At 41.7% G+C, this 22,771-nt stretch overlaps 2 protein-coding genes across 4 annotated transcripts in view; one reads left to right on the forward strand and one right to left on the reverse strand.

Moving 5' to 3' along the window:
* The window catches only part of LOC149317085 (membrane-bound glycerophospholipid O-acyltransferase 1-like), a 29,626-nt gene extending 19,096 nt beyond the window's left edge, over positions 1-10,530 (reverse strand). For all 3 annotated transcript variants that reach the window (XM_089516827.1, XM_089516828.1, XM_089516829.1), the window contains exons 1-3: positions 10,402-10,530; positions 2,244-2,389; positions 1,352-1,429 (exon numbers count right to left, since the gene is read on the reverse strand). In XM_089516827.1, coding sequence (XP_089372953.1) covers positions 1,352-1,429; positions 2,244-2,389; positions 10,402-10,497 — 320 coding nt within the window. In that variant the 5' untranslated portion in view covers positions 10,498-10,530. The remainder of the gene's footprint in view (positions 1-1,351; positions 1,430-2,243; positions 2,390-10,401) is intronic.
* Positions 10,531-20,578: 10,048 nt separating this feature from the next.
* Positions 20,579-22,771, forward strand: part of E2F3 (E2F transcription factor 3) — a 29,477-nt gene continuing 27,284 nt past the window's right edge. The window contains exon 1 of the mRNA XM_089516830.1: positions 20,579-21,042. Within this exon, the coding sequence (XP_089372956.1) occupies positions 20,824-21,042 (219 nt within the window). The 5' untranslated portion in view covers positions 20,579-20,823. The remainder of the gene's footprint in view (positions 21,043-22,771) is intronic.

The raw sequence follows: 22,771 nt of genomic DNA on the forward strand, positions 1-22,771 counted from the left end.
TGTGGTGCCCAAATAATAGAGGACCTAGCATATTATTTACTCGAGTGCCATCTTTATTCAAGCCCTTTCTGTTTAGTATGAGCAACTGGCCTGTGTTGAAAAATCCTTCATTCTTTTTGAGTGACTCTAATCACTCTGTGTCTCAAGAAGGTGGCCCTTTTTGCATCTAAGGCCACCAACTTAAGAAAAAATGTGGTTTAAAGAGGGGAGTGTGACTAATTTGTATAGTATTACTCTGGTACACTGTTATTTTAATATAAGCTGTCATTTTAATTTTTTTAGGTAAATTTGTAACAATTTGAAATGGTCTGTAGACTAATTCAATATATCATTAATTCATACATAAACATATGTTAAAAAGCATCTCCAAATTTACAAATATTGGTTTTAATACAAAACAGTGAAACAGAAGGCTGAAGTTAATGTCAGCAAAATGATTGCATTTTGTAGAGAGGCAGGATATAAATAAATTTTATTATTATTATTATTATTATTAGTAGTAGTAGTAGTAAACAAGCTGCTAATTAAAGAACTGCAGTTACAGGACTCTGGGCTGCAGTTACAAAGAACTATAAAGCATTAAGGAAAATATGCATCACCATTATATATATTAAAAAAACAGTTTTGGAAAACCCAAGACATCTGCAAGAATACAAATTTCCATACAGGTCATGTGTAAGGTGATTTGTAGGCCTCCAAAACTCAAGGAACGTGTGTCCTCTCTTGGATATTTGTGTACATATTTATATTCCATTTTTCTTCCATCATAGAACTCAAGGTGATAGCACATGGGATTTCTAGGTGTTGAGGCGCTATCTGCATGGGCCAAATAAAATCACATCCTCCCATTCCCACGGCAAGTAGTCCTGATGGTGGAGAACCCAAGATGACGTAGAGCTTCATTTATGCTGACCCTCAGCCATTTAACTTTTAGAAATTAACAACCATCATCTTTACTTACTAGAAAACTGACCAGTAGTGAAAGAAATTGGTATTGGAGCAACTGCTTTTTCAAAACTGGTTCCAAAGAGCAGTGTTGCGGCAATATTTTCTACACAATGAAGTTTTTGGATGTCGATCAAGGGCAGCGCCTCACAGAAAGTGTTATGTCGTGTGTTATAAGCAAGGCATGAAATAGATATAATATGTAAGGTGAAGTACAATGACTTGCTATGAATCTCTTGGAGAGGTTCATCACAGAGCGGCAGTTGTTGCACTGTGTTGGTGGCCTTAAAGATGGAATGTTACAGGACTGAGGCTTATAAGCACGAAGTTAAGTAACCTGATGAGTAACATGATGGAAGAAGGCAGGAAATATGACATGGTCATTAAACAAACAAGCCTTTCTTACCTGTGAATGTTGGAAATACTGACCATAGTCATTATGCCATAGCTTATCATCACTAAAACAAAAAGATGGATAGAGTACCTTGAAAACAAGAAATAAAAGAGAACAACAGTGAGGACAACCCCTTTTCTAAAATTACTAAAAACATGCAGAGATAGCTGTGTAGTCCATTTAACAAATACAAACAAAAATCAATCAGTGATACTTTTATTGGTCAACCGAAATGCACAATATATTTCTTGCAAGCTTTTGAAGCTCCATGGGCTTCTTCGTCAGGAAAGAAGTTACAAACCAAACAGGAGAAAAAAAAGCAAATGGTGATATTAGTCAGATGCCTGCATGTTGTTTCAGTTCTTAGTAAAGATGTTATGATGAGGAGGATATCTTTTGCAGGCAGGTTCCTCCTCCTTCTGGCCATGTTGGTAATAGGGAGATTTTCAAAGTCCAGGAAAATCTCAACTCTTTTGCAATCCAATATATCTCCATTACAGTGAGGTGTTCCTGATGTAAAAACAGAGACTTCTTGAGGAATCCACTGTTCTCTGCCTACAGAGGCCTGTGACCTCACTGGAATGGAGACACCCTGTTTAAAAGGTAAACTGTTGCATCCAGAGGCTTCCAGGAGCATCAATTCCCCTTTTTTGACCAGGAAAAAGATTAGAGACTCTGGTGGTGTTGAGGGCCACATGCAGTCCCAAAGCCACAACTTGATCCAAATGCATCTACTTGCTGACAAATAATTTTTAACTTTGTTTTAATGGTTTTATATTTGCCTGCTAGAACACTTTAAAGGTTCCTGTTAGGATCATCCTGACTTGAAGGCACACAACAATAGCAACAACAACAATCTATGCAATACATCTATTTAAATATAGAGTTAGAAACAATTACTCACCAGCCACAACGGAAGATAGCAATGCATACTCCCAAAATAGTGGCAATCACATGGCGAACATCAGAGCTCACTTGACTGGGACTTAAGTAGGAACGAAACCAAAATGCAGCCAAGAGTGCAAAGCACTGACAAGCAAAAAAGTTGACCTAAACAAATGAAAATAGATTGGAATATGATTTCTGTCTGTCAGCATTTTCATCTCTGGCAAGCTAGCAAGAATCATAAAACCTTGGAGAAATATTGACAGTTTTTCACACATGTAGACTGTTTCAAAGAGGATCAGGGGAGTGCTTAGCTGCTTGCTCAAAAATCTTTAAAGCAGTGGTGGGAATCATGTAATTCCTCAGAATTTAGTTTGCAACTCCCAGTGTTCTGTACCACTGGCAATTCTGGCTAGGGCTGCTAGGAATCAAAGTAATCTGGAGAACCACGTGATTCCCACCCCTCCTTCATAGCTCAGTATAATATAAACCCTAGTAAGACACTTCAATTAATGAAATTTCAACTTTACTGATTTCTTTCAGACAAAAGAAGCCCCATTTTCAGTTGGATCCAGACGTACTGTGAAATCTTATGTATGTTTACTCAAAAATAAGTCATTCCATGTAAGAATGGTTAGGCTTATAGCCCAAGCCTGTTGAACATGTTAATCATGACTTACGTTTGTTCCTATTACAATCAAGGAATCTTAAGTTCAACTGATTTTGTCCACATCTAAGCTATTATTTTCAGGTAGGTACATGTCTACAAGTGTAAGAAGTGTGTATAAGACAAATACTGTATCTGTATCATACAGGTGTATTTTTCAGGGGAGTCATGACTGGCTGCAACTTAGTGCCAAAAATCACACTCAGTGGCAAAACCAAGTTTGTCCTACACAATGTTAGAAACCATTTGGAGAACCAGTTAACAGCATCATCATCATCATCAAGCTTTATTTATATAGCACTGTAAATTTACACAGCATTGTATATACAATCATTTTAATTAGATGGTTTCCTGCCCTCAGGCTTACAATTTAAAAAGACAAGACACAAAAGGAGAAGGGAATGGTGGTGGGGAAAGAGATCAGGTCCAGCATTTCTTCTCTCCCTCTGAGGCCTGGACTGAGGCAGATGAACTGGAGGGAGGACTCTGCTTCTTAATCAAGGCCAGGCCCGATGGAGCTGGTACTGTCTTTTCACTCCCTCCCAGGCCAGATGATGACAGATGGTATGGAGGGAGGGTTCTTCTTCTTCAGGCTAGGCCCAATGGAGTTGGGCCTGCCTTTTCATTCCCTCCAGGCCGGATGGCTTGCCTTTCTCTCCCTCTGTATGATGGCGGATGGAGGACGCTTCATCTTTCAGGTAAGGCCTGATGGACATGGTTTGCCTTTCTCTCCCTCTGAATGATGGGTCTTCAGTACCACCACCTCCTTCAAAACAGGAGGCACCTCTGCTGAGATTACACGGCATTTACTGTATCCAACTGGCCAATCCACCTCTGATAGATTTTATCAGGCAAGATGAGCAAGTGTCAAGCTTACATGTGGTGAGTTGAACTGCTTCAAGTGTCTTGTCTGCATCACCAGACCTCAATAACTGAAACTGATCCAATGAAAACTGACCAGATGCTAAGCTGTGCACCTCCCTAGGCTCTGTTAAAAGTGTGTTGTCAGGTTCTGAGTGAAGGAAAGCAGCTTTCCCCTCAAAATACCCTACCAAATTTTTCAGAGGCAGCTGTGGGTTGTATACCTGAGCAGTCTGGACCTGTACTCAGAAGAGTCATCACCACTTGAAAAAATCCTATTGGGTGGGAAGTTGAGGATGCAATCCTAGTCATTAATACTGTATATTTTTTAGCCTGCCTCACTGTTTCACAATAGGCAGAATGAAGAGTCTTTACTGGTTTCTGGTAGCATTTGCTCCAAGACCTATGCCACTTGCACTCTAGCCATTGTCTATCCTGTTTCATTGACCACAGGTCTTGTGTAAAACAAGTGAATTACAGTATGAGCTCCACAACACTAGGCTGAGTGCTTAAAAGCGACTGTATTGATAGCCCTTTCTATCTCTCCATTCCATAGTGAAACCAAGTCTCAACATACTGTACAGCAAAATCCCAAATCCACAAAAAAGTAGTACCTTTGTTGGTCAACCAAAATGAAGAAAAAACATCATGTAAGCTTTTGAAGCTTCACTTGCTTCTTTATCAGTCAAAGATATTTAAAATCATAAAAAGTGACAATGTTGAGTCTCAAAGAATCACCAGCCCTTTCAGCCAGAAAATCTCCCAGAGCATTCAGGAATCCTTCAGATTCTCTAATGCTCTGGGGGCACACTATCTTAATAGGTGCCACCCCTGCAGGGAGGATCTGCTACTACCAAACTTCACAAGGAAATGACTTGACTAAGACAGTAGTCACCAGCAGTTATCTCAACAAACCCTTGAAACTGTTGCCTGGGCAAATGGATTTCCTTGTTTAATAGATAGAATTCTTATGGATAATGGCAACTCCCCCCACCTCTTCAACTTAGCTCGGTACTGCCTTGAATAGTTGGATGGACAAAGCTGGGAGAGATCAACACCTCCAGCTGATACTCTTAAGATCTCTGTTATACACACCAGGTAGGCCTCTTCAACCACAACCAAGTTATGGATAGTAGTTGTTGATCTCCCCCAGCTTTGTCCATCCAAATATTCAGGGCAGCAATCCAATAATATCTGCAGGGTACTAGTATTAACTACTAGTTTTGCTTTATTTTCTGCTAAAAGAAAAAAATCTTTGAAATTTCAAGTTAGCATGAGTAAACACATAACAAATCTATGGTTATGGAAATTATAGTACTGTAATACATTTTTTGTACAACCAAAATATTGTTTTATTAAAAATAGGAGTTATTTTGACATGGAAAATTATCTTCTGATTTGAGAGAGACATACCCACATTTGTTGACTTTTAAAAAAAAATACAGTAATAGTAATACCCATTTCATTTCTGGTGTCTGAAATTATAAATCTCACCGTCTTCTGGACTGCAATGCCACTTTCTCCAGTAAGTACTGCTGCTCACCAACATTGAAGCCTTAAAAACCATCTGAGATCTGATGTTTAAAATGAGAACAGATGTTCTTTGTGGATTACCAACTGAAGCAGCTGAAGAAATAATCACTGGCAGCCCTTATGGAGAAGCTGCAGAACAGATTACAAAACCCTTAGTCAACAAAATTTTTAAGGAGGAAAATCCTTAGTCAACAATCATGTAAAGAGGGAAAATATTTAAATTAAGTTATTTACACTAAAAGTCAAATAGAAGAATTAAGTATTGCACTGTATGTTAGTCAAATGTACTATCATGATGGCTCCCCTAAATCCTCAGTGTTGTTGGTGAACGAACAGATGGCTTTGAACCAGATGAAATTTTGTATGCATCTCAGTAACTCATACTGAACTTGTATTTCTCCAAATGCTGTCCAGATATTCCTGATGTGTTCAGTTATGTGCATAAACATTTCACCTCTATCCCCACAGAGAATGTCTTATATAATGTTACGTTGAGTACAGCATCATCTTCCACTTGGGATGTTCGGGTGGAGGTTGAAGACACTTCCCTCCCACTCCCAATCTGATGCCATACACAACAACTGTTTATACAGTAATGAACAATAGGATTTTGTAGTGTCATTGTGGCAGTAACAAAGAGGTCTATAGTGGTCACTGAGCAAGGTGATGCATTACAATGTTAATTAAAAGTCAAACGAAACATAACATTGTTCACATAATTTAAAGTTACATTATTTTTTTAATGAGCAAAAGTAGGAACAGGCCCACTAATCTCTGGCAAGGTTCTGATGTGCATATGGCTCTTTGATCCTGTAATTTGCACTTGCTTTCCATTAGACTTTTCCTTCCAAAGCAAAAGCAGGTGCAAGGGACCCACTCTGGATTAGGTACACAATGGGAGAGATGGTGGCCACAGATCCAATTTATATGGGAGGGATGTTTGCTATTTATTCTTAAAAAAAATAATGCAAAAGTTGGAACCAAAGTTTAGTTTTATTAGGAGATGTCATCAAGTACAAATGGTACTTGGGTGATTGGTAACATTCTACATTTTACTGAGCAGGTTACAGTCAGTAGTCTGGTGGTATAGACTCAAAAGGGATGGCATCTGCCAATGCTTATTCCAATGCAACATGGTACGCCATCAACATTTCATGGATAACTGTGTCTCAGGAAATCATGCGAGCGCAGACATTTAGGGCTGACGTGTAAATAAAATTGCTCAGTGCTAAGGATGAACAAGGCTAAAGTGAATCTGGTACCTAATTGCTGTGCTACAAAAATTTCATGGGGAAAAATGTAGAGAATTAAAATTTATGAGAAGTGGGTACACTGCTTCTGCACTTCCTGGAGCCCATCCTTCTCAATTTCTAGATAATTTTTGTTTCAACAACTCTTACTGCATGGTGGTTCAGTGGTTTGACACACAGCAGTAAAAACAATAAGAAGTATAGAACATAATTACTGGGTCGCTTAAATGAGAGACAACTGGAAAAAAGAGGAAACGTGTAAGATATAGCATAATTTTATGTTTCATGGCATATGCTTACTTCTGTGCTTATCACTTGATTCTGCCTAATGCCAATGAGGGTCAGAATACAATTAAAGCCATATTTAAAGAAAACTATGTTTGGTAATGTGGTTTATAACATACTGGAAGATTGAAGAGGCTCATAATTTCACTTGGGAAATGAAAGCTTTAGACTCAGACCTCACCATATTCTCATTCCCATCACCATTAGAAAATGGTATGAAGTGACTAGGAACTGCACATTTACTCAAATCTTTCACTTAGATGAAAAAGCAGTCAGGGTGTTTTAATACTGGGTAGATGCTTTCCACATCCCTGCTAGCCATTCCTGCTATTCTGAAACATGGTGGTGCTAAGCACACACTAACTGACTGGTGACCCATTTCTGGTAAGCCACCTGGTCTGTGTAAGGTTCCTCCATTTAACTGCAAATAACTTGCAAAGAATGCTGGCCTAGTAGACCTAGGTAAACTTGGCAGGCCTTTTTTCTTGTGCTTGAGTAATGATTACATTCCCAAGATGATTTAAAAGAGGACAGCTGTGCTTCAGCTGTTTGAAGATCCTGTTTATCCACTACGCACTGCTTCATAAATTTAACTTACAATGGTAGACCATGAATATTAGGGAAAGGGGACAGTAAACCACACACAGCATTTGGAAACATTGGCGCTTTACAGAGCACCCAAAAAGGACGCTCTGCTGGCGCCCATATTTGCTGCGCCAGGGAGCCGCAGCAGACAAACCGCGCGGTTTCCCGGCGCCGCAAAAAGAACCCGCAAAAAGTGTTTTTTTGCGGTGCTGTTATGATGCCGCAAGGCGCCAATGGTGCACTTGTGGCATCATAACTGTGCTGTGATGTGCGGACGCTAAGCGTCCGCCATGTCAAAATGGCTGCGCCCATGTGTACTGGGTGCTGCCATTTTGACGTACCCAGTACGTACTAGGAGTGAGGCCTGATTGGACGCTGCATCCTCTGCCAACCCTTAGTACATACTGGGGGCGGGCCAAACGCCCGTCTGGAACGTGCCTAAATTAGTACTAATGCCAACATATTAATGTTTGCTAATTGGGAAGCCAATGCTTAACATGAAACAGTTATGAGAAAATCATGACATTGTTTTCTTCTGTTATCCATTGTTGTGTGCCTTCAAGTCATTTCCAACATATAGAAACTCTATAAGCTTTGATTGTGAGTTCCTGTATGGCAGGGAGTTTGACTGGTTGGCCCTTGTGATCTCTTCCAACTCTATGATTCAATGAGAACACCTGTTATGTCTCCAAAATAAAAAGAGACCCATTTAATGGTGGGCAAAAAAATGTTGCTGCTGGTGCTGGAAACTGCCAGAAACAGTCTGGGACAACAGAAAATTGTTTAGATATTTTAAAAAAATCTGACAAATACAGTAACTAACAGTGCCACCTCCCACCACATTTGCTCTGTTTGGAGGAACCTTTATTTGTTTTCCCACTAAATGGAAAACTCATTTTCTCAAGAGCAAGTAAGAAGGCACTGGTGGGATATAGTACAGAGTAAGCTAACACACTGCTGTGTTTGCATTCTGTTAAAACGATAGTGATAGTATTAAACTAGATTGTGCCACTCTCCTTCCTGAAAGCCAGGGTGAAGATGCCAAATATAAGTTGCCTTAATGCAGCCTGAAAATACCTGACATTTGGCACCTTCTGAAACATTACAAAAACAATGCAGTTGACCCTCAGAAGCAGATTTCACTTTTGCTTTTTGCAGCAGCCATGATGCTGTAGAAGTAGTTCAACTTGCAGAGACTGTTTCCAGGAAACAAGAAAAAAGAAACCATCAGAAAAAAATCAACGGAAAGGAGAAATATTTCTTTCAGTTTACTCTGCTCTCTTCTCATTGTCTGCAAAGAAATGCTAATCCATAGATGGCTTGTGAAATATTAAAAAATTTAAAACTGCCATATATTCCCAAAATCTTATGGCACAGATTCCCACTTCCGTCATTCTAACCGCATGTAGTATTCGGTCCACCAATTAATACAAACCAGTGTATGTGATTCTTCACTATATAATTTATATCCCTGACTGTGAAATGCTTCAATTCCATAAATGCCACCATATACTTGGGAAACAGTACAGTTAATAAAAAAGGATTGAAAGATGTGGGCCCTTGGCAACCCTATGATGCTTGGAAAGATTTGTTCAGAGGGGGGTTTGCTCTTGCAGTCCCAGTTCTGGGAAAAGAGTGAGATACAAATAAGTATTAATAACTGCTGTCTAGTATGGCTGAGAGAGTGTGACTTGCCAGGGTCATCCAAAGATGAATGGAGATTCCAACCCTGGCCTCCACAGCTGTAATCCAAACCACTATGATCAGGCACAAAAGACCAAACACTGCAGGACTGGTTTTTCTTTTTGAATTGTTTAAAACTTCCCCCTGTGAGACACGTTTCAATAAACAACGAGATGTACACAATCAACAGAAAAAGCAGCCTCTCCCCAAATCCTAAGCCATGGCCTTGAGTTTGCATGACCTGAAGAAGGCAGCTGAGGCCTTGATGGGTCTATCATTCATTGGGTCACCCCAAGTCAAAGTCGACTTGATGGCAAATAACAACCCCGAAAATCCTTCAATGCAAACCTGCCTTCAAAAATAAGAACAAAAGCAATCCAGATCCCCCCAATCTGTTGGTTGCACCTACAAATGCCGAAAGTTGGAGGGTACCACAAACTATCTGAAGCACATCCTTGAGGACATCATCACAGGGTGGCCAGATGTCCTCAGCGCAAGGGAGAACAAGGCGCCACAAAATGTAGGATGTTTAAGAAAAATGGGGGACAGTACAAACCAAAAACACCGATATAAATATAAAATCATGGTTCTTAGTGATGCTCAAAATGGAGGACATTTGGGAATCTGTCCAGGACAGAAAGCTGAAATGGAGGGCAGGTCCTGGAAAAGGACGGGGTGACCAGATGTCCTAACTGCCAAGGAGGACAAGGCACCTCAATATGTAGGACAGTCAAGAAAAGATGTAGGACACAACCAAATAAAAGCCCAATATATTTATTTATTTATATCCTGCCTTTTCCCAAGTTGGGACCTAAGGTGGCTCACAACAGATAGATAGATACACACACACACACACACACACATCAAAACTACACTTTAAAAACAATTAAAATAATCCAATTAAAACAGTAAAGCTTTTTAAAAAATACATAATACAAAATTTAAAATTTGCAGAATAAATAGGAAATGCAAGATGAAAGATGAGATATGAAGATAATGAAGAATGCATGCACTGTATATTCATGAATGTGTGACTGTTAGATTTATCTATGCAATAAAAAGATACTGAAAAAACTAAAAAAGCAAAATAAAAGCTGAAAACGCTCATCTAAACTTGTTTTTTAAATCATGCTTCTTAGCCCTGCTCAAAATGGAGGACCTTTTGGAAACCCTCCCAGACAGGAAGGCTGAAATGGAGGACGCGTCCGGAAAAAGGAGGACGCGCCTGTTCACCCTGCACCATCATCATTACTGCCATTATCATTATAATCATTATTAATTTCAAACTTAGCAGGGATTTTAATTGCCCGGACCTTATCCAGTGGGATGTCCTGGAGGTCGCTCAGCGGCTGCAAGAGGGTCGAGCCTGTGCTCTTCTTATAGGGGTCTCCTATGGCTCCTCCAGCCATCGCAGCCTTCAATTAACGCGACCGCTCTCTCGCACAGACAGAGCAGGACTGGCGCAGCCCCTGGGCCACTGCTGGCGCGTGCCAGTCAAGGCTCGGCCCCTGATTGGCTGTTCCACTTTCGCTTTTCTCTCTCTAGCTCTCTGCAGGCGCGCGCACAGGCACGCGCTCGCTGTGTGGCCGACCCCACTTTCCTTTGGAAGCGGGAAAGGCTCAGCTCTCACTTACTTGGAACCCTTTTAGTCCCAAGTGCAAGGAAGCCTTTAGGCCACGCCCCTTTCAGAGTGACAAAAAAGGTCCTCCTCATCACCTCAAAGGAGGACTAGGCCTCACCACAAAAATGTAGTTGTTGGTTAGGAGAGGAATAAAATGGAGGACATGACCAAAATAATTAATAATAATAATAATAATAATAATAATAATAATAATAATAAAATTTTAATTAATTAATATAATAATAATTCATAAATATTATACAATAAAATGATAAATATTATTTTATTTATATTAATTAATCAGATTAAATAAATAAATAAAATTAATTATATTAACACAATTAATTATATATAATTAATTGTGTTAATATGATTAAATAATATAAATTAATAATATAAAATAATATTTATCATTTTTATTATTATCCCTTTGAGGGCAGCTTGCAACACCAACCCCCCCCCCCGGTACAATTAAAAGTATACAAAAACAGTACATTAAAACAGAAAATATTACAATATTAAAACAAGTTACATATCAAAAGAATGAAATACAACTAAAAAGAGAAAAATTTATGGGCACATATTCGCCGGTGTTCAATGATCCTATTGATCAGATCTTGAGAGATCTGCTCAAACTCATAAGAAGCAACATTAAAGCAAAAACAGACTCTTGAGAAGTGAATTGCCAACCCTACTCCTTTTTTAGAAGAGGGAGAGTGTTGTGCTTGTGCAGTGCAGATAGAAACAAAGGCAGGTCACACTCTCTCAACCTTAGAGCATGGCAATGGCAAACCCCCTCTGAAGAAACTCGCCAAGAAAACCCCGCCTTAGGATCACCAGAAGTCAGAAACAACTTGAAGACACACAACAATAAGATATGCCCTTTTTTGAATTAGAGAACCAGCATGGTATAGTGGTTTACGTGTTGGACTATGATTGGAGATGGGGGTTCACATCCCCACTTGGCCAAGAAAACCCACTGGGTGACCCTGGGCAGGCCTTCCTCTCCCAGCCTCAGAGGAAGGCAAAGGCAAACCACCTTTGAATAAATCTTGCCAAGAAAACCCCATGATATGGTGGCACATAAGAAGAACAACTTTTGAGATCATCACTTCAAGAGAGAGGAAGAGCATAGCAGCAGCATTCAGGGAACTAGTGCTGAAAATGTGTGAGAAAAAAGTCTAGTTCACACATTCTTACAAATCTTTCTGATAGTTTTCCCTGCAAACTGTTGGGTCTGAAACACTTTGAACTGTAGATGCCACTTGGCACCCATAGTCAAAGCTGAGTTTCCAAGTGGGCACCATACACACACATGCTGCTGCTTTGGTTATGTACTGATGAAGGTAATATTTCAATCATTTTCTGCTGTGAGTGGTGGTTTTTTTATGTCTTTTGCACAGGCATTCACTAAAGCTGGTATGGGAATCATGGAGGCCTCCAGAGATTGTTGGACTGCAACTCCCAGCACTCCTCTCTGTTGGCTATGCTGATTCAGGCTTCTAGGTCATGCAGTCCTATTACACCTAAAGGATCACATGAAGTAAAGAGTACCTGGACACCATTTCTGTCAGTTCCAGTTGTACAAGACATATGCTTATTTAGATTAATTGGTATTTTTAATATTCAGTAGAAGAATATGTAGTGTGCCTTTGATATCCACTGGGGTTTGGTTCCAGGACCTCCCCACGGATACCAAAATCCATGGATGTTCAAGTCCCATTAAATACAATGGCATAGTAAAACGGTGTACCTTATATAAAATGGCAAAAGCAAGGTTTGTTTTTCAGAATACACACACACACATACACACACAGGTGTGTGTGTGTGTGTGTGTGTGTGTGTGTGTGTGTGTGTATATATATATATATATATATATATATATATATATTCAAGCCATGGATGCTTGAATCTGTGGATAAGGAATAAGTGAATATAGAGGGTCAACTGTACTGTCACCGCACTGTTTTACATTTTATTGTGAACTTTTTTTTAAGAAATGAAAGACTTAAAGGGAACATTTCTACCAACTTAAAATGAAAGTACATCTTGGTTTACCAGAAATTGATACTTCATTTGCAGAGGATATTGCACATATACCAAAAACAGAGTATGAATCATCCTCTCCAACAGCAAACTTTATGAGCCTCTGTGTCAACCACTTAAATTTCTCATCAATGATTTACAGCCCATCCCAGACAATGACACTCCTCTCCCAAAAGCCTTGGATGGCAAACCTATCCTTGTTCATAGACAGTTTCCCACAAAATCCTGTGATAGGTTTGCCTTAGGTCAGAAATGACTTGAAGACACATAACAACAACAATAAATCCAGCATTATTTGCTAGCAACAACAGACTTCACAAGTGATACAAATCCCATGGCAGACATTATTATGGCCTATAAAAGTGTCAGTTGTGTCCCCATGGCTATTTTGCCAACACTCTTACAGGCCATAATAATGTCATCTACAATCTACGGGCTCGAACAGACAGGCCAAAATAAAGCTGCTTTGGGTCACTTTGGAGGTATGCTGTTTAATTGATGCAAGGGTTCTAAGAGTCCGAAAGTCCTAAGGACTGAAGTGCAGCTTTGGCGTAGCTTCTGGCCTCTTAAGATGCAAGTGTAATTTAAACAGTATACCTCCAAGGTGACCCGAAGCAGCTTTATTGTGGCCTGTCTGTTCGGGTCCATAGTTTCTCATTTGGCCTACTGTAGTCAGCCAGTGTGGTGCAGTGATTTGAGGGTTGGACTATGACTCTGTAGACCAGGGTTCCAATCCTTGCTTGGCCATGAAAACCCACTGAGTGACCTTGGGCAAGTCATACTCTCTCAGCCTCAGGAAGGCAAAGGCAAAGCCCCTCTGAACAAATCTTGACAAGAAAACCCTGCGATAGGTTCACCTTCTCATAAGTTGGAAAGTATTTGAAAGCACATAACAACAGCCATTTCTGCAAGAACCAAATAGTCAAGTCTCTTCACAAAATCATAATGGCTATTTTTTTTCAATGAGAGGGAAATACTTCATTACCCCAAAACACTGTGTCCAGCCTCAAAGTTACCATCCATTCCTTGAACAAAGGATATTACGACACTGCATGTGTTTGTTCATCTATGCAAGATGTGTGTGTTTCTACACAATTACTTTGGATAGCAACATTTGAGAATGTTAATAACCATTGTTAAAGTGATTTTGCATTTCAATTTTATCTGTCTCCACTGATTACAAAGGGCCACTCATCCAACCAACCATATGTATAATAATGTGCCAGCTGAGGTCTCTGTCTGTGCATCTGATGAGTCCACAAAGTTTTATTCCAAATAAAATGTGTGTGTGTGTGTTTAGGGTGCCACAAGATTTTATGTTGCTTTACATTTTATATAGTTGACATTTATGTCTTGTCAAGTTGGTATATGTAGTTGTTGTCACTGAGTCAAAGAGTTTTAATGTTTAACAGGTTGCAAAGTAGGCCAAGCTGTCCCGATTGTAAACCAGAGGTGAAAAACCTGTGGCATGTTGGAGTGAAACCCTGCCCATTGGCTTTGTAAACACGGTCCCACCTCAAAATTAATCTGTGGTGGCACCGAAAGCATCCTCTCATTGTATGTGAAGTGACTTAGCTACCTGACAACTGCAATAACTGTTTTGAGCAACACACTTCTGGAATTGCAATTGCTTTTCAAAACCTATCTTAATATATCACAACCCAACTTTGATCATCCCAATTGCACTTACAGGAAAATCAAAAGCTACCTTACAAAGACTTCTCTTCCTTCCTCTCGCAATCCTGGCTGGGAATCACTTGTAAAGCTCTGACCCCTACTGGTTGATCCATATAATATTTCTCTCCCTTACTCTGCAACAAGAAATCACCTTATCCTACATAGATTATTGCTTCCTGATCCTGAGCAGGGTGACTGTATAGGAGGGGTGGGAATCATGTAGCCCTTTAGATGTTGTTAGATTGCTACTCCCAGCATTCCTCACCTTTGACTGTGCTGCCTAAAGTTGCTGGAATTGCAGTCAAACAATCCTTGGAGGGCTATACACTTTCCACACCCTGCTGCACAAAGCTGATCAGATATTGCTTTGCCATGAGTTCACCCCACTGATTTCTTTTTAAATGCAAAAATCTATTTTAACTATAAGCACGAATTTACAGCTCTTTTATTGATTTTGTCAGCTTTCAGCTACTAGTGAAGAAAATTCACTTTTCCATCACCCTATTTGTTATAAATGCTGCATACTTGAAACACTGCCACTTCCCAGTCAAAGACCATTACCTAGAAGCTTTTCATCTTAAAGAGATTTTTAAGTCTCTCTGTTTTCTTAGAGGTTAAATTTTGTAAATTTTGCATAGTTCCCTATCAGATTGACCAGGAGCCAAAAGAACTCTGGACTGAAGCCAGGAACGTTGTCAGAGAGGAAAAGCAGAAAGTCACTATCCGCAGCCAAAAAAAAAGTTAAAGTTCAGTGGATGAGAGATGAAACTCTACAAGCAGTCAAGGACAGAAAAGAAGCAAAAATGAAAAGTGAGAGAAATAGAATCAGAACCCTGAATGCAAATGTTCAATGACATGTGTGGAAGGATAAGGAAAACCACTATAATAATCAATGCAATGAAATAGAAGCTGACAACAAAAAAGGAAGAGCAAGTGCCTTCTTCCACAAGATCCAAGAAATCAAAGGAAAATTTAAACTAAGAGTGGGAATGCTCTCTGATCAGCAGCTGCCAAAGAGGCAGCTGTGTTAGTCTGCTGCATGCAGCAAAAGGGGAGCCACCATGCTTCTCAAGATAGCACTCTTGCACCTGATAAAGTAGGTTATAGATCACAAAAGTTAAATTCTGTGGTAAATGTTTTAAGATGCCACAAGATCCTTCAAAAGCTGCATGTGCACACTGAAGTATAAAAAGGAGGAATGGAGGGGGAGGAACAAGAAAAAAAATGTAGCAGCATCTTTCAGACTAACTGGTATGAGTATGAGCTTTTGTGGGTATACGTCTTAAGAAACAGTATACTTCTTAAGAAGTGAGTTTATATCCATGAAAGCACATGTCAAAACAGAAACCAGGTCAAAAACACACTGCAGAAATAACCCAGTTTCAGACTGCTTTAACAGTCCTGGAAACTGTAGTTTATTGTGGCACCAGAGCTGTCTGACAGAGAAGGCTAAATGTCTCACAAAACTACAGTTCTTAGGATTCCATAGCATTGAGCAGGGGCAGTTAAAGCGGTCTCAAACTGGATTATTTCTGCAGTATGTTTTGGACCCCAGTTAATCTTAAAGCTGTTGCCACATTTTTCTTTTCTTTCTTTTTCCTCTCCCTCCTTTTGATGCTGCAAGATGGCAACTTCTTTGAAAACTACCATACCCATATTGAAGTATAACTCATTGCGATCACTATTCAAAGACATAGCTATGTGAGTCTGGACTTAACTGAGAAAGAAGGTGGTATCATTAGCTTTCCTAGACTAAGGGGCAAAACAGATGGGCAGGAAGCTTGCCTTTTCCAAAGCCACACTGAAACCCACCAACCGCACCACCTGCTCCCAAAGGGACTGGAGTGTGCATGTCATGACCACAGCTGCACTTCTGGGTATTTTTTTACTCCCCCCGCCCCCCCATCCCTCCACATCTTCTCAGGAGCAGACTGCTGGTAACTGCTGCTATTCCATTGGATGGCTGTCCCTATGAACCTGCACACATTCACATGTGCAGTGCTTTGTCTGGTCAGGGCATTAGAGCAGAGGTGTTCCCATGCAGATGCCAGCAAGGTACAATCATGATCCCCTCCACCCCCCTTCACCCCATGCCCCCTCTTTGACTGTCTGTTTTGTATATGTTGTACTCATCTCCATGTGAGGTGTCACAGTTTCTCTTTTTGGCATTGTCACCCTCACTGCTTGGGTGTGGCAGCGCCGTCCCTTTTAAAGGTGCTCCTGCGATAGGACATTTACATGCACAATTAATTAGAGCTGCCATGCCCTCGGTGCATTTATACGTATATGCAAAGGTGTGCACTTTCTGGGAAGAAACGGAAAAATTCAAGCTCCTTTTTCGTCCGGCTTTTCTCCCTGTAGCACAGCTTGGGTACACTTTGTGGCTGGATTCAAGTCATGCATCATCTAAATGCCCTGCCTCAAAACTGGCTGGAAACCTGCTTATTTTGATCATCTGTTTCACCCCTAAGTTTGCCTCATCAAAAGCATGGAGTGAAGTGTGAATAACAAAAGAAATACAAAACTTGTGGGAATGGTGATGAGGTTTCAAGTTCAGTCAGGAGACAAAGGTGGAGGGAAAGATATTGCCAAAACCAAGGCAAGAAGATAAACATATGACTGGTGGAGGGAGTTATGGGACTGTATTATGATGCAGGCTGGGAATCAGAAAGAAGATGTGACTAAATGGGCAAGAAAGCCTTCACGAGGCTGGGATGTTAACTAATGTTGTAATATGCCACAAAAACATTGTCTCTGTTTAACTCACTGTCGATGTACAGGAGTTTGTGGATATATTCCAGTTCTGCTGTTTCTCTATCCGCTCTTCCTTTGTACAGTGGATCCTTGTTATACGCTGAGGTTTGGTTCCAAGATCCCCCGTGGATAACAAAATCCGTGGATGCTCAAGTCCCATTAAATATAATGACATAGCAAAATAGTGTCCCTTATTAAAAAAATGGAAAATCAAAGTTTGATATTTGAAATTTATACTTTTTTTTGAATATTTTCAAACCGTGGATGCTTGAATCCGTGTATAAAAAATCTGTGTATAAGAAGGGCCGACTGTAGTTTTCTTTCTTTTTTGCTTCAAGGACTGCCACTTTGAGGTCTGAGATGGAATGACCAGAAAGATAGAAATGTTCTGCATCTGGCTTTTCTGTATTCCCATTCCTCATGTCTAGTTTATGTTTTTTTATCCTATGGCATAGAGACTGGCCTGTTTGCCTAACATAGAAGGGCACTGTTGACAGAAAATGACATGTATCACATTAGAGGATGAGTAACTGCAATATTGTGGGTGATACCATTAGATCCTGTGATGACATTTCCAAAGTAGATGTGTGGGCAGTGATGGCATCTGGGATGGCAAGTTCTTGTACTCATCTTCCCATTCATGTTTTGCTTCTTCCTATAGATAAGAAACCTTTTGAGATCAAGAGGCTGTCTGTATGCAATTAAAGGCCTGCTGCCAAGAGCTCTTGAGGGGGGAGCATTATTATTTTTAATAGATTGTAATTCACTGAGGATGCATAGGTTTGGTCTCATTTGGGCACTGTATGTGACTGCTAGTGGTGTCCTGCCATTTCCTTCCTTCAGTCTGTTCTGTAATAGATTAGTCCTGGGTATAACTCTTGCTTTGTTGATTTTTTTTTACTTCATATGGTGGGTACTGTAGCTCAAGGAATACCTGTAATTCCACAAGTTTGGCATCCCTATCTTGTGGATCTGAGCAAATGTTATTGTATCAGTGTGATCAGGAAAAGAGAGCTAGTTAAAGCTATGGAATGTGATAGGAATGGTGCATTAAATAGGGATGGCAGAAGTGAGCACAAAGAACAGGTCCTAATAGAGAAGAGAAAGGCAAAGAGGAACATTTCTCTACATAGAAACCACTGAAGGAGTTTAAGAGGAAAGGGGGGAAACAGTTGAAGACCTAGCAGAGGAGTAAAAAGTATACAGCCCCCAAATTTTGCTTTGGGCTACAGTTTGCATCAGTCCTACCTAAGATAGCTAATGGTCAATGATGGAGTTGCAGTTTAAGAACATAGGGAGCGCCACAATTCTTCATGCATGATCTACAACAGGGGTATGATCATGTGGTCTTCCAGATGTTAAACTGCAACTCCCAGCAGCCCCATCTAGCATATGCAATGAAGAATGCAGAAGGTAAAGACCAGCAACATCAGGAGATTCCCACCCTAGATCTATTGTATGGAGGGAACTTGAATTGAATAGTACAAAGAATTTTAGTAAGATTAAAAACTACCAATGACCCCTAAATGTAAAAGGTATTCCCCTTTGACAAGGTTGTCAAATCATGTCTGACTGTATGGGTTGGTGCTCATCTCCATTTCTAAGCCAAGGGAGACAGTGTTGTCAAAGACAACTCTTTGGGTCCTGTGGCCAGCATGACTGCACCTTCCCGCTGAAGTGGTACCTATTTATCTACTTGCACTTTTACATGCTTTTGAACTGCTAGGTTGTCGGAAGCTGGGACTAGTGATGGGAGCTCACTTTGTCATGCGGCGCCTGGACCTTGAACTGCCGACCTGAGGACCTTGCAATCCTGAGACAGTGACTTAACCGCTGAGCCACCAATGATTCCTATAGCACCTTAAAGATGAACAGGTTTCAGTGGAGTGTGGAGACAGTATGGTTGTAAAACATGAAAGAAGGCAGATGAGGGTAAGTCAAGGAAACAGAGGTGGCATGGGGGGTGTGTGTGTGTGCAGGCAGCACCAGGTGACACCACTGCTCCCCAAACATCTGATATTTGGCAGAAATGGCTTGTGGCGTTTGCCTGCATGCCTTTAAAATGCTGAAGAGATCATGCGAGGCTCAGTGGGAAGAGAAATGAGTCTCCAGATTTTTAAAAAAGATTTTTAATTTAAAATATTTTTAATATTTAATATAGTATCTAAAGATATAGCCATGTTAGTCTGTATAAATGGTATGTAGAGATGTTTCAGCACCTTTGAGATTAAGTGAAAGAAAAAAATTGGCAGCATGAGCTTTCATAGATCTGAGGAGGAAGACTGAAGTCCATGAAAGCTCATGCTGCCAATTTCTACAAGATCTCTCCACAAACTAATAAAATGTTAAATATTTAATCTGAAGTCGAAGGCTTTCATGGCCGGCATCCATAGTTTTATGGGGTTTTTCGGGCTATGTGGCCATGTTCTAGACGAGTTTATTGCTGATGTTTCGCCAGCATCTGTAGCTGGCATGGAAGAGAGTGGGTGTATATATGTATGTGTGTGTATATACATACATACATACATACATACATAGATTAACATGGGGATCATTCCTCTCTACCCAGGTCTTCCACTCCAGCATTCTCTGATGGTGGCAAAACATCAGAAATAAACTCTTCTAGAACATGGCCACATAGACCCCAAACCCCACAAAAAATCCTATTAAATGTTTACTTTAATATTTAGCTTTTTTAAAAAAATGTAAATAAAAATAACTTTTAAAAATGTATTTAAAAAAATTAAATTAAAAATTAAAAAATTAAATTTTAACATTCTTTTTACATTCTCTTTTAAAAACAACAACCCACAGCTTACCAATTTTGCCCTTTAAGCAAACTCTGGGCATGTAAACACAGGTGGGCTGTGCCTATAGGATACTGTACTGTAATTTAAAAGTGTAACTTTAACTTTCCTGGTTGCTTATGTCCCAGACCATTTACTGGACCTGACCAATGCATCCCTCTCGCCTTAGGAGTCAGCTATAACGCGGCCACTGTCTCTGAGAGCCGCGTGGGCGGCCGGCCTGAAAGCCGAGAAAACACTCACACACCGACGCCGCCGACGCCGACGCCTTGGAATCCCTGCTCCTGCTCAGAAGGGAATCCCCCGCGCCGCAGCCAATCCCCGAGCTGTATGCAAAACAGGGCAACCCCGCGCCTGGGCCGCCCAATGAGAAGTCCGCAAAGTATGGAACCCCATCCCGATTGGGAGGCGAAGCGCCGGCGACGGACCAATGAGAACCCGGGGGCCGGGTTATGCAAATCGGGTTTGAAAAGCGGGCGGGAAATCTGAGTTTCGCGGGAGCTTCATCTTTGGCGCGCCCTTCCTTCTCTCCATTCATTGTCGGCGGCGGAGGTTGCGGAGGCCGCTTCCTGGAGCCATTTTTTCCTCCTCCGAGGCGCGTCGGGAGTTGGCCCGCGCTCCATCCGCCGCATCGGCCGGCCATGCGGGGCCCGTCCTTCCCGCCACGCCGCCTCCGGAGGAAAGAGACCCCCAACCGCCTCCCTCCGGGTCCATTTTGAGTCGGCGCCGCGCGGGAGAGGGAGCGAAAGGAGGGCTGGGAGGAAGAGGAGGAGGAGAAGGCGACTCGGCTCCTCCTCGCAGCCAGGCCGGCCTCGCCTCGCTTCCCTCCCATGGACCCCGCCGGAGGAGCCCCCTTCGCCTTCATCCGCATCCACAGCGCCGGGGGCCCCCCCTGGCTCTCCTCCTGCTGCACCCCGGGCGCCGCTTGTGGGGTGGCAGAGGCCTCCTCTTCCTCCTCCTCCTCCTCCTCCTCCTCCACCTCGAATAGGCCTCCTCCTCTTTCTCTTCCTCTTCCCGCCGTTCTCCCTGAAAGCGGAGGCAGGGCCTCGGTAATGATCACCCCCACATTTCTATCCACGCGTGTTTGGGAGAAATATAGGTCCCACTCGTGTTTTCCCCACTATGGGGGGATGGAGGTGCAGGGGGATTTGGGGGGATGGGAGGGGGTGCTTCGGTGCCCCAAACTTTGTGACCCCCCATTTCTTTTATGGGGCTTTTGGGGGGGGTCAGAAAGTGGGGGCTCGGGGGGGATTGGTGTGCTTTGTTCCCATAAGAGAAAAAGAGCTTTTATTGGAGTCCTCCCAGGTTTGGTTTCCTGAAGGGAAATGAGGACAAAAAGGGTGACTAGGTGGACGTCCTCCTTTTCCCGGACCCCCATTTCCCCCACAGAGTCCTCCCTTAGCCTTGGTTTGGTTTCCTGAAGGGAAATGAGGACAAGAGAGTGACTAGGCAGTCGTCCTCCTTTTCCCGGTCCCGTCCTCCTTTTCCCGGTCCCGTCCTCCTTTTCCCGGACTCTCCCTCCCTCCCTTTTCCCCACAGCCTTCTGCTCAGGAAGGGTTCCAAAAGGTGCTCCTCTTCTTCCTTCCTTCGTCCCTCCTCCATTTTGAGCATTTTGACCTCTTTTAAGGAGCAGGGATTTATATTACTTATATTATATTATACTACTATTATTATATTATGTTATTATTTACATTATATTATAATATTATACATTATATTATGTTACTTATATCCATCTGGGTGCCTTTTGTTGGTGGGATGATAACAACAACAACAATAATATATTTTACTTATATCCTGCCTTTCCAGAAGGACCAAGGCGGGTTACAATGGGACACATAAATAAATACATAACACATACAAACTAAAATCACATACATATTTCCCTTCTTCCTTAGTCTAAAACCAAAAGGATAAGGTGACTCAAAAAGAAAGGTGCTAAAGCAGAACAAGAAGAGTGTTGCTTTTTGCACCATTGTTGTTGTTATTACTATCTGGAACCACCTGGTGCTTGGCATGATTGGAATAAAGAAATGTAAGGTAGAGGGTTGTTTTTTAATATGGTTCTGGCCTCCATTTTTCTTTCTTGGAGGGCCACCATTTTGGAGGGTGGCCCTGGAGGAAAGAGAGAGGAAGGGTGTGCCCAAAACGCCCTAATGGGAATCCATCCTGGGGTTTTGTTGGCAAGGTTTGCTCAGAGCAGGGTTTGCCCTTTGCCACCCTTTTGAGGCTGAGAATGTGTGACCTGAGCAAGGAGGTCACCCCAGTGGGTTTCCATGGCTGAGAGGGGATTTGGACCCTGGTCTCCAGAGTCATATAAGTCCATACATAGTGTGTGGGGGGGTTGTTATTGTGTGCCTTCGAGATGAAACTCACAGGGTTTTCTTAACAAGATTTGTTCAGAGGAGGGTTTGCCATGGGCTTCCTGTGAGGCTGAGAGAGTGTGACTTGCCCAAGGAGGTCAACCAGGGGCTGAGCAGAGTCATTGTCCATATATGTGTATGTTTGTGTTGTTGTGTGCCTTCAAGGTGTTTTCTTGGCAAGACTTGTTCAGAGGGGGGTTATCCTTGCCTTCCTCTGAGGCTGAGAGACTGTGACCTGAGTGGGGTCTTATGGGGGGCTGGGGGTGGAGGAAGGGAGGTCAGGCTGAGTCTCCCTGGGAAAGGAGTGATGGGGGAAGGAAGCACAGAAAGAAAGAGGGGGATAGAGAGATGGGGGGGGGCTCCCTATATCTCCCTGCTTCTATTGCCCCCTTTCCCTCCTTCCTTCCCCGGCTGC

This window comes from Sceloporus occidentalis, unplaced genomic scaffold, assembly GCF_023333645.1.
Source record: "Sceloporus occidentalis isolate IW3139 unplaced genomic scaffold, rSceOcc1.0.p SCAF_3, whole genome shotgun sequence".
Classification (NCBI taxonomy): Eukaryota; Metazoa; Chordata; class Lepidosauria; order Squamata; family Phrynosomatidae; genus Sceloporus; species Sceloporus occidentalis.